The following is a 12,905-nucleotide window of genomic DNA, read 5'->3' as shown; positions in this document are numbered from 1 at the left end:
AAGCACGCGGTGGAAAAGGGGAAATAAAGCTATTTGTTCCCTCCTCAAGCTAATTGCTCCAGAGAGCTGTGAGTGTGCTCTATTACCGCTGGGAAAACCGAAATTGCGGAAGCCCGAGGCGCTTCAAAATTGAACGGGAAGGGTTTTTAAACTGCCGCAGGGATAGGCGTAGGCGACATGACAGCTGATGACCCCCTGGGCTTTTAAAGTCCTTCTCCCCTCTCTCCGTCCGCTCACAGTCCTTAATCGCCTCTGGGTTCTGGGATCTGGGCTTCAGCCCCCTCCCCAGATTAACCCATCTGTTACCCGCCTCCTGCCCTATCCTCCCCCCTACCCAGGCTCTGCTCCAGGGCTCCCGCGCTCTGCCCATCCCCCTCTGGATGCCTCCTAGCTCCCTCTTCTTTCCCTCCCTCCAGCCACTCCTCGCGCCTTCCCCTCCCCACTTTTCTCCCACTTCCTTTTCCCCCTCAGATTCGCGCTCCCGCTGCAACATCTCCTCCCTCAGCTCTGGGAGTCGCCAGGCCAGAGGCGCCGCGGACCTGGTGCACGCAGGCGCACTGAGCGGCTGGCGAACGGGCAGGCCAGGCATCAGCGCAGGCGCGCGCGGCTGGGGCTCGGCTCCGGGGCTGGCGGTCGGACAGTCCTCGGGCTCGCTCAGTCCGGGCTTGGGGCCCCGCGGCGGAGGCGGAGGTAGAGGGGGCGTCGGCGGTGGCGGCGGCACCATGTTACTTCACTCAGTCAACCTCTGCAACCTGGCGTTTTATGTCTTCATGGTCTTCATAGCAACCCTGGGGCTGTGGGATGTCTTTTTCGGCTTCGAGGAGAATAAGTGCAGTATGAGCTACATGTTTGAGTACCCGGAGTATCAGGTAAGGTTCTGCCCTCTCCTTGGCCGGGTGCTCCAAGACTCTGGCCCTTGGTGCCTTTTTCCTTCTTGTGGGTTCATCCTGCCTTGGCTCTCGGCGCCTCTCGGGCCCCCTGTCCCGTCCTCGCCTCTGTTTTCTCCGCCCAGGGAGACTCTGCATCCCCTTTCTGCCCCCCTCACCTACGCTTTGTGTCCTTTCTCCACGGTGAGGTGTTTGTCAGACGATTTCCCGAGAGCATCCTCGTGGTTGCACTGGTAGTTACTCCGCTGACCCTCCGCCTCCTCCTGAGTCCCAAATCCTGGGCGCGAGCTCTTCTGACTGGCCGGGCCCAGCCCCAGTCACACCCAGAGAGGCAGCCTCAACCCTTCTCCCTAAACCCAAGCTCCATTCCTCTCGCGTTCCTGCCTTAACCCGTGCCCCAGGACCTTCCTTTCCTTCCCACGCGCCTAAATTCTTCCCCTCGCGCCCAGTGATTTGCGCGTCAGATTTCGCATTTCTGCAAAGGGACCGAGCGTCTGCAGAGTGTATATTGGCTAGATAGTTCCCAAGGCTGTTTTTGGAGACTCCAGGGTTTTGCCTAAGGGTAAGCTGGTGAGTCATGAAATTGGAAACTAGATTCCCTTTGAAAAGATGTTGCGGATCCTCTTGTTTTGCGGGTTAGGGTGCTGTGCGTGTGTGGGCTTGCTTGTATGTGCATACCTGTGTTTATCTATGTCTCCCAGCTGCCGAGCCTCTTACTAGTTGCATACAAAATCTATTAAATGGTGCTATTTTTTTTTTCTCCCTGGGTTCGGAGTTTAAGAGACACGCGACCCTTCTCTCTCCACCCCCATTGCTTCCATGCCATTTTGAATGTTTTCAATCAATGGCTTCGTTAGTTCGGCATCGTAGAATCTAGAATTTCATTCATGACTAGATGTAAAAACAGGCGCAGACAAATTACACAACTGTCCTAAGATTTTTTTTCCGAATGATTCTTTTATTTCTAAGTGCATCTCTTAATTACGGACTACCTAGTAATTCCCTACCATAAATGTATATGTAATAATAGTAATAGTAATTCCCTACCATAAATGTATATGCACTATAATACATATTGTAAAATACATTTTTAGTATACTCTTAAAATCACAGCAGTTCTTTTTCAGGGTGAAGGATGTAAGTCCTGATTGCTTCTTTGTACAAGTCATTATGGAGGAAACCTATTATTTGATTATTCTGCTATTATTTTGATCTTAAGACTACTTAAGGTTTAAATTGCTGAATAACATTCTTTCCTATGGACAGAATTCTAGTAAATTTAGATTTCATTTGTGTTTAGATCCTTACCTTGGTTTTGCATTTATGATGATAAGAGAGTGGAAACATTTGGTCGGGATGTTATCAAAGGAGAAGATTTTGACATGTTACTATCTCTGTTCATTTCTAAGCAAACCTTTTTAGTTTAGTTTTTTAAAAACGGAAAATAGAGCCATCATAATTCCCTCCTTATGTTTGGTTTAATAATAAGGGACCTCCTAATAAATTGAAGTAGGTCACTTTAGTTTTGTATTGCATTGAAGAGTTTGGTTAAAATCATTTTGGAATAGTACAGTACTAACCCCCATTTATTTTTAGATTTCCTACAATTATTGAAGCTATTTTAATATTCACAGAAGTAGAAATTGTTCTCCTTAGTGTTGGGAACAAAACATATGGATCTCACAGATGCATTTCCTGCCTCATAAAATTGACTGGAAAGACAGAAAATTAGTGTAGCTAATGGTGAAGAGCTCTTTGGGTTTTTTGTTGTTGTTGGGTAGTGGAGGTTTAGTTATTCTGATTGAAGTTGCTTTTTTGGGATTTTACACTTCTATCTGCTAATACAGCAATAATCACAGTGACAGTTTTTGATTTTTAGCAGATTTTATTTTTATGACATAAAAAGCTGTGTTAATTCATGATAGTATTTATATTGTATTCTTAGTCTTTTTATCTTGCATACCAGGTCATGTTATCTTACAGATACAATAAAACCTGCCTATAGAAATGAGTCATTTTGAACATAGTGAGATTTTTGAATAAATGAGGCCATTCTGTTAAGAACCAAATGGCTTCCATGAATAAAAATGTTTTAAAGATATTTTACATATTGCTTACTTTTAATTATGTTTTATAGTCAGCTCTCTAATTGTTCACAGGTTGATACCCAGATGTGAGATGTCCAGGTCATTGGCTTTTCTTCTCTTTTTGATGTCTTTCTTCTTTTTTATTGCTTATTTGCATCTTCTTTAGCTAGCCAGCAGAAATAGAAAGTTAGTTGAAATGCACTCGATTTTCTTCTTCTTTTTTTTTTTTGTAAAAAAGAAAGATGGACCATAAATTTGAAGCTCTTTGCAAAAATGAAGTTTTGAATTTAAAATTGTTTGATTATCTCTGTTAATATTCTACCTCTGGTTTTCCCAGAGTCACTTAGTCAGAGTTAATTAAACATCTCACAAACCCATATCTCAAACCTGTGAGGCAAAATATACTTTTCCTTTGAAGCTTCTTGCCCTGTTATGACAGCAAGGCAAAACTTTTATTTGTTAGTAAATGGTTTTAGGCAAATTGCAGAATTTTAGAAGAAACATCTGAGTTGTTTTCTCTCATACAGTGATTTGTTTGGCTGTCTCCATATGTGTAACCTAACAGTTGCTCTCTGGAAGAAAGTGTTAGTGTGCGCCTGTCGTCCCAGCTATTCAGGAGGCTGAGGCTGGAGAATCGCTTAAACCCAGAAGGCGGAGGTTGCAGTGAGCCAGTATTGTGCCATTGCCCTCCTGGTGGGGTGACAGCAAGACTCTGTCTCACAAAAAAAAGTCATATATTTTGTTATTAAGTGTGTTATTTATTTAGAAAGTCATTTATTGAATGAGCAGTCTTTGCCAGGTATATCTAGATACTTGGTGTAGGTGAAAGGGAATTAGAACCAAATCAGATCTTGTGTCTTTATGTCTTTATAATACAATGGGCGAAATGGACATGTAATTTTTAATTACAATATAATGTACTGTTATAATTTCACAATAAGAGAATATGTACAAAGCATTTCACAGAAAGGAGAGTCTCCAAGTTTTTCTTGGGTGTTCAAAGGCTTTAGGGAAGATACAAAGTGAATTGGGCCATGGAGGGTGTATAAAGTAATGAAAGAACATTGCAGGCATAAATAGTATATGTGAAGGTGGTAATGCACCAGGACATGTTGCATGAACAGTATTTATAATATATTACCATTATATCAAAACTAAAATCTATAAACATATTTGCTTGTATATATGTAAAATATTTCTAGACGCACACACAAACTGGTAACAGGTTGCCTTCGAGGGGAGGTCAACTGGATGGCTGAAGGACCATGGGCAGGAGAGATCCTTTTCAATATATATCCTTTTGAATCTTGAATTCAAAAACATATTAAAAATACATTTTAAAACATGTCATGTGTAAGTTTTAAGAAAGTAGGTAAAGGCAGGGCAAGGTGGCTCACACCTGTAATCCTATCAATTTGGGAGGCCAAGGTGGGCGAATTACTTGAGCTCAGGAGTTAGAGACCAGCTTGGATAACATGGTAAAACTCTGTCTCTACTTAAAAAAAAAAATACAAAAAATTAGCCAAGTGTGATGGCATGGGCCACCTGTAGTCTCAGCTACTCTAAGGAGGCTGAGATGGGAGGATCACTTTAGCCCAGGAAGTCAAAGCTGCAGTGAGACAAGATTACACCACTGCACTGTAGCTTGGGCAACAAGAGTGGGACCCTGTCTCAAAAAAAAAGTAGGTCAGAATTATTAGAGCTAGATTTTAAAGGACTCTCTCTTAAGCCGTGTGTGTGTGTGTGTTAGTAGTGTGAACTATGGATTATAGAAGGGAGCCTATGGCAAGGAGAGACAAGTCTGAAAAATTCGGTTGTCCTTAAGGCCTTTTTTTTTTTTTTAGAAGGGGTCTAGCTCTATCACTAGGCTGGAGTGCAGTGGCACGATCTTGGCTCACTGCAACCGCCTCCTCCCTGGTTCAAAGGATTCTCCCGCCTCAGCCTTTCAAGTAGCTGGGATTACAGGCATGCATTTGTAAAATACAAATTGTTGTATTTTAGTAGAGACAGGGTTTCACCATGTTGGCCAAACTGTTCTCGACCTCCAGACCAGCCTGACCAACATGATCGAGGTGGGTCTCGATCTACCCACGTCGGCCACCCAAAGTGCTGGAATTACAGGCATGAGCCACTCTGCCCAGACGCCCCTAGAACTACTCTTATTGGGGGTGGTAAGCAAAGGGCTGACTGAGAGCTCTTTGAGAGAATTTAAAAACTGTGTATTCATCTTGATCAAAGTTGTTTTTCTTTTTGGTTAGTTATGGAGATCAAACTTTATTTTTCAGTTTAAGTTCACAATTAAATAATATCATAAAATAGATTAGTTTCTTGAATCAATGTTTTTCTAGTACTTGGGAGTTTGTTAAAAATTTTGTCTTTTGAGAGAATTTATGTAGAGCTAAGAAGAACTCAGAGTAGAGTCAAGGAAGGAGGACTGGAGAGGTAGGATTGTGGAGATAATATTTAAATATAAAGGTAATTGATCTTAATATGGAGGAGGTGTTGCTTATTTAAAATAAACTATATAGAGGCTGGGTGCAGTGGCTCACGCCTGTAATCCCAGAACTTTGGGAGGCCGTGGTGGGCAGATCATGAGGTCAGAAATTCAAGACCATCCTGGCTAACATGGTGAAACTCCATCTCTACTAAAAATACAAAAAAATTAGCTGGGCTTGGTGACTCATGCCTGTAGTCCCAGCTACTTGGGAGGCTGAGGCAGGAGAATTGCTTGAACCTGGGAGGCGGAGACTACAGTGAGCCGAGATCATGCCACTGTACTATAGTCTGGGCGACAGTGCGAGACTCCGACTCCAAAAAAAAAAAACTAAAAAAAACTATATGGAATAAAAAATTTACATTGGAGTCCTGCTCCCTTAAGTATTTTCCTTTTAAATCCCTTGACCGTATTCTGTTTTCTTATCAGCAACCTTTTTGTCTTTTCTGTCAATCTGGTAAATTACCTCTCCTGGGTCTTTCCTACTCCCTTTCAACTTGAACTCTGTCTGGAAATGGAGTTTTGCCATTGCTACAACTCCCACCATTCTTGCCTCTTCTCTTATTTTTTTGTTCTACCTTCTTTTTCCATCTCCATACTTTTTTAAAAAAACTCTGTATACATTCATATTTTTAAAAAATATTCTTTCTCACTATAAAATTGCTTTCACAGTAGTATTTCATGACATATATCAAATATATTTTTTGCTTCCTTTTCTGTCTCAAAAAAAATTAAATATTTCTTTTTAGATGTATTTATAGTTTCCTGTTTTTCTGAGTTCATTTTCAACTAGTCCAAACTTTGTTTATCTACTGTTCCAAAAGAATAACGGTGTACTCAAGATGGCCCCTTTAGGAGCAGCTCAGGATTGCAGCTCCCAGTGAAAGCACAGAGGGTGAGTGGACACCGCATTTCCAGATGGATCTTTATTGCCCACAGACCAGGAGATTCCTAGGCGGAGAAACCCTACAGGTTGCCAGTGCGGCTGATTTGGTCAGCGCAGCTGTTTTAGTGGGCACGGCTGTTTTGCTGGCGCCGTGGTGCAGTGGCTCTCCATACAAAATACACTGGTCTGGTTGCCCTATTAAGCTGGCCAGGAGATTCGCAGGTAGCGCCATTGTTTCAGCCGGGGCAGTGGGTCGCCATACGGGAAATCACACAGATCCCGGTGCCCTTTCAGCAGGCGACTGGAACACCTAGGAGAGAGTCAACATTTCAACTTTAAAAAAAAAAACGGCTCTGAGGCAGGGAGCCAGGTGATCAGGCTCAGTGGGTCCCACCCCCACAAAAACAAACAAAAAAACCCAGCAATTGGAAATGCTCTGGGTTGAGAGTTTCACGGCAAGCACAGCTGAACCCAGGATGGTGCAGCTCAGTGGGGGAGGGGTGTCTGCCATTACCAAGGCACTCCACCCCTACGGAGGTAGTCCCCCATTGCTGAGGCAGCTTGCTGTTGCCAAGGAAACCCGCCACAGCAGAGAGAGTCCGCCATTACAGAGGTGGGCCACCATTGCTAAGGCAGTTCTAACCACACCCATATAAACAGGACTACAGGGAAGCTCAATGGCAGCAGAGCGGAGCTCAGCAAAGCCTCTGCAGGCAGGCAGTGACTAGGCTGCCTCCTTGCTGGCAGGGCAGCCCTGGGGAAAAAAAAGGCAGCAGCACAACAGATACTCATAAATAAAGCCCTAACTCCCTGGGACAGAGCACCTGGGGGAAAAATGGCGGTTTATGAGTTCTACTGCAGCAGACTTAAATGTACCTGCGTAGCAGCTCTGAATGAACAATGGAGCTCACAGCTCAACACTTGAGCTCCTGTAAAGAACAGACTGTCTCCTCAAGCAGCTTTCTGACCCCCGTATGTCCAAAGTCACCTCACAAAAGACTGATCAGACTGACATTTGGCGGGCATCATTCTGGGATAAAGCAGAAGAAGAAACTGGTAGCATCCCTTACTGTTCTGCAGCTGCTGCAGGTGATTCCCGGGCAAGCAGGGCCTGGAGTGGACCTCAGCAGTTCTACAGCAGAGGGGCCAGACTGTTAGAAGGAAAACTAAGAAACAGAAATAACTTCATCATCAACAATCTGGATGTCCACTCAGAGACCCAATCGGAAAATCAGCAACTACACAGACGACAGGTGGATAAATCCACAAAGATGGGAAGAAACCAGTGCAAAAAGGAGGAAAACACCCGAAACCAGAACGCCTCGCCTCCTACAAGAGATCACAACTCCTCACCAGCAAGGGAACAAAGCTGGATGGACAATGAGTGTGATGAAATGACATAATCAGAATTCAGAAGGTGGGTAATGAGAAACTTCTGTGAGCTAAAAGAACATGTTCTAACTCAATGCAAAGAAACTAAGAACCTTGAAAAAAGATTTGAGGAAATGATAACAAGAATGGACAACTTAGAGAGGAACATAAGTGAATTGATGGAGCTGAAAAACATAACACGAGAACTTCGCAAAGCATGCACAAGTTTCAGCAGCCAAATTGACCAAGCAGAAGAAAGGATATCAGAAGTCGAAGATCAACTCAATGAAATAAAATGAGAAGGCAAGATTAGGGAAAAAAGCGCAAAAAGGAATGAACAAAGTCTCCAAGAAATGTGGGACTATGAGAAGAGACCTAATCTACGTTTGATAGGTGTACCAGAATGTGACAAAGAGAATGAATCCAAGCTGGAAAATACTCTTCAAGATATTATCCAGGAAAACTTCCCCAACCTAGCAAGGCAGGCCAATATTCAAGTCCAGGAAATACAGAGAACACCACAAAGATACTCCTCAAGAAGAGCAACCCCAACGCACATAATCGTCAGATTCACGAGGGTTGAAATGAAGGAGAAAATGCTAAGGGCAGCCAGAGAGAAAGGTCAGGTTACCCACAAAGGGAAGCCCATCAGACTCACAGCAGATCTCTTGGCAGAAACCCTACAAGCCAGAAGAGAGTGGGGGCCAATATTCAACATCCTTAAAGAAAAGAACTTTCAACCCAGAATTTCATATCTAGCCAAACTGAGCTTCATAAGTGAAGGAAAAATAAAATCCTTCATGAACAAGCAAGTACTCAGAGATTTTGTCACCACCAGCCCTGCTTTACAACAGCTGCTGAAAGAGGCACAACACATGGAAAGGAACAACCAGAACCAGCCACTCCAAAAACATACCAAATGGTAAAGAACATCAACAAAATGAAAACTCTGCATCAACTAATGGGCAAAACAGCCAGCTAGCATCAAAATGGCAGGATCAAATTCACACATAACAATATTAACCCTAAATGTAAATGAGCTAAATGCACCAATCAAAAGACACAGACTGGCAAATTGGATAAAAAGCCAAAAGCCATCAGTGTGCTGTATCCAGGAAACCCATCTCACATGCAAGGATACACAGTCTCAAAATAAAGGGATGGAGGAAGATTTATGAAGCAAACGGAGAGCAAAAAAAAAAAAAAAAAAAAAAAAGGCAGGAGTTGAAATTCTCGTCTCTGATAAAATAGACTTTAAAGCAACAAAGATCAAAAGAGACAAAGAAGGACATTACATAATGGTAAAACGATCGATACAACAAGAAGAGCTAACGATCCTAAATATATACAGACCCAGTACAGGAGCACCCAGATACGTAAGGCAAGTTCTTAATGACTTACAAAGAGACTTAGACTCCCACACAATAATAGTGGGAGACTTTAACACTCCACTGTCAATATTAGACAGATCAACCAGACAGAAAATTAACAAGGATATCCAGGACCTGAACTCAGACCTGGAACAAGCAAACCTGATAGACATTTACAGAACTCTCCACCCCAATCCACAGAATATACATTCTTCTCAGCACCACATCACACCTACTCTAAAATTGACCACATAATTGGAAGTAAATCACTCTTCAGCAAATGCAAAAGAACGGAAATCATAACAAACAGTCTCTCAGACCATAGTGCAATAAGTTAGAACTCAGAATTCAGAAACTGACTCAGAACCGCACAGCCTCATGGAAACTGAACAACTGGCTCTTGAATGTTGATTGGATAAACAATGAAATGAAGGCAGAAATAAAGAAGTTCTTCAAAACCAATGAAAATGAAGACAAAACATACCAGGATCCCTGGGACACATTTAAAGCAGTCTCTAGAGGAAAATATATAGCAATAACTGCCCACATGAGAAGAGTGGAGAGATCCAAAATTGACACCCTATCATCAAAATGGAAAGAGCTAGAGGAGCAAGATCAAAGAAACTCAAAACCTAGCAGAAGACAAGAAATAACTAAGATCAGAGCAGAACTGAAGGAGATAGAGACACAAAAAATCCTTGAAAAAGTCATTAAATCCAGGAGGTGGTTTTTCGAAAAGATCAACAAAATAGACCACTAGCCGGATTAATTTAAAAAAAAAGGGAGAGAATAACCAAATAGATGCAATAAAAAACGATAAAGGGGAAATCACCACAGATTCCACAGAAATTCAAACCATCATCAGAGAATATTACAAACAGCTCTATGCACATAAACTAGTAAACCTGGTAGAAATGGATAAATTCCTGGACACTTGCATCCTCCCAAGCCTAAACCAGGAAGAAGTTGAAACCGTGAATAGAACAATAAGAAGATCTGAAGTTGAGGCAGCCTACCACACAAAGAAAGCCCGGGTCCAGATGGGTTCACAGCCAAATTCTACCAGACACACAAAGAGGAACTGTTGCTGTACCTCCTGAAACTATTGCAAATAATCCAAAAAGAGGGAATCCTTCCCAAATCATTTTATGAGACCAACATCATTCTGATACCAAAACCCGGCAGATACTCAACAAGAAAAGAAAACTTCAGGCCAATATCCTTGACGAACATAGACGCAGAAATCTTCAATAAAATACTGGCAAGCCGATTGCAACAGCACATCAAAAAGCTTATCCACCATGATCAAGTAGGATTCATCCCGGGGATGCAAGGCTGGTTCAACATGCGCAGGTCTATAAATGTAATTCACCACATAAAAAGAACCAAAGACAAAAACCACATGATTATCTCAATTGATGCAGAGAAGGCCTTTGACAAAATTCAACAGCCCTTTATGCTAAAAACCCTCAATAAACTCGATATTGATGGAATGTATCTCAAAATAATAAAAGCTATTTATGACAAACCAAGAGCCAATATCATATGGAATGGGCAAAAACTGGAAGCATTGCCTTTGAAATCTGGCACTAGACAAGGATGCCCTCTTTCACCACTCCTATTCAATATAGTACTGGAAGTTCTAGCCAGAGCAATCGGGCAAGAAAAAGAAATAAAGGGTACTCAAATAGGAAAGGAGGAAGCCTAATTGTCTCTATTTGAAGACGACATGATAGTATATCTAGAAGACCCCATCATCTCAGCCCAAAAACTCCTGAAACTGATAAGCAACTTCAGCAAAGTCTCAGGATATAAAATCAATGTGCAAAAATCACAAGCATTCCTATACACCAATGACAGACTTAAAGAGAGCCAAATCAAGAACGAACTGCCATTCACAATTGCTACAACAAGAATAAAATACCTAGGAATACAACTTACAAGGAACGTAAGGGACCTCTTTCAAGGAAAATTACAAACCACTGCTCAATGAAATAAGAGAGGACACAAACAGGTGAAGAAACATTCCATGTTCATGGTTAGGAAGAATCAATATCATGAAAATGGCCAAAGTACTGCCCAAAGTAATTTACAGATTCAATGCTATCCCCATCAAGCTACCAATGACCTTCTTCACAGAACTGGAAAAAACTACCTTAAACTTCATATGGAACCAAAAGAGAGCCCACATAGCCAAGTCAATTCTAAGCAAAAAGAACACAGCGGGAGGCATCACATTACCGGACTTCAAACTATACTACAAGGCGACAGTAATCAAAACAGCATGGTACTGGTACCAAAACAGAGATATAGACCAATGGAACAGAACAGAGGCATCAGAGGCAACAGAACATATCTACAACCATACAATCTTTGATAAACCTGACAAAAACAAGCAATGGGGAAAGGATTCCCTGTTTAATAAATGGTGTTGGGAAAACTGGCTAGCTATGTGCAGAAAGCAGAAACTGGACCCCTTCCTGACACCTTACACTAAAATTAACTCCAGCTGGATTAAAGACTTAAACATAAGACCTAACACCATAAAAGCCCTAGAAGAAAATCTAGGCAAAACCATTCAGGACATAGGAGTAGGCAAGGACTTCATGAACAAAACACCAAAAGCATTGGCAACAAAAGCCAAAATAGACAAATGGGACCTAATCAAACTCCATAGCTTCTGCACGGCAAAAGAAACAGTCATTAGAGTGAATCGGCAACCAACAGAATGGGAAAAAATGTTTGCAGTTTACCCATCTGACAAAGGCTGATATCCAGAATTTACAAAGAATGAAAACAGATTTACAACAAAAAAACAAACAAGCCCTTTCAAAAGTGGGCAAAGGATATGAACAGACACTTTACAAAAGAAGACATACATGAGGCCAACAAACATGAAAAAATGCTCATCATCATTGGTCATTAGAGAAATGTAAATCAAAACTACATTGAGATATCATCTCACGCCAGTTAGAATGGCGATCATTAAAAAATCTGGAGACAACAGATGCTGGAGAGGATGTGGTGAAATAGGAACACTTTTACACTGCTGGTGGGAGTGTAAATTAGTTCAACCATTGTGGAAGACAGTGTGGCGATTCCTCAAGGACCTAGAAATAGAAATTCCATTTGACCCAGCAATCCCATTACTGGGTATATATCCAAAGGACTATAAATCGTTCTACTATAAGGACACATGCACCGGAATGTTCATTGCAGCACTGTTTTCAATAGCAAAGACCTGGAATCAACCCAAATGCCCATCGATGATAGACTGGACACGGAAAATGTGGCACATATACACCATGGAATATTATGCAGCAATCAAAAACGATGAGTTCGTGTCCTTTGTAGGGACATGGATGAATCTGGAGAACATCATTCTCAGCAAACTGACACAAGAACAGAAAATGAAATACCGCATGTTCTCACTCATAGGCGGGTGTTGAACAATCAGAACACATGGACACAGGGAGGGGAGCACTACACACTGGGGTCTGTTGGGGGGAATAGGGGTGGGACAGCAGGGGTTGGGGAGTTGGGGAGAGATAGCATGGGGAGAAATGCCAGATATAGGTGAAGGGGAGGAAGGCAGCAAATCACGTGTGTACCTATGCAACTATCTTGCATGTTCTGCACATGTACCCCAAAACCTAAAATGCAATTAAAAAAATTAATTAATAAAATAATAATATATAAAAAAGGAATAATGGTGTACTCAATTGGGAGGAAATAGGAGACTATTTCTTTGTTCTCTTATGGTTTTTTTTTTTTTTGAGACAGAGTCTCACTCTGTGGCCCAGGCTGAAG

General features: G+C 42.0%; 1 protein-coding gene across 4 annotated transcripts in view; it reads left to right on the top strand.

Moving 5' to 3' along the window:
* The first annotated feature begins 605 nt into the window (after nt 1-605).
* The window catches only part of PGAP1 (post-GPI attachment to proteins inositol deacylase 1), a 91,421-nt gene continuing 79,121 nt past the window's right edge, over nt 606-12,905 (top strand). For 2 of the 4 annotated variants that reach the window (XM_002749587.6, XM_078328067.1), the window contains exon 1: nt 606-869. In XM_002749587.6, coding sequence (XP_002749633.1) covers nt 723-869 — 147 coding nt within the window. In that variant the 5' untranslated portion in view covers nt 606-722. Of the gene's footprint in view, nt 870-1,252; nt 1,458-12,905 lie in introns of those variants that run through there. The other 2 variants (XM_035305202.3, XM_035305201.3) reach the window with 2 other exon arrangements.

Source organism: Callithrix jacchus, chromosome 6, assembly GCF_049354715.1.
Source record: "Callithrix jacchus isolate 240 chromosome 6, calJac240_pri, whole genome shotgun sequence".
NCBI classification, from domain to species: domain Eukaryota; kingdom Metazoa; phylum Chordata; class Mammalia; order Primates; family Cebidae; genus Callithrix; species Callithrix jacchus.
The sequence above is the reverse complement of the archived record's forward strand: the minus strand, read 5'-3'. Positions and strand labels throughout refer to the sequence as shown.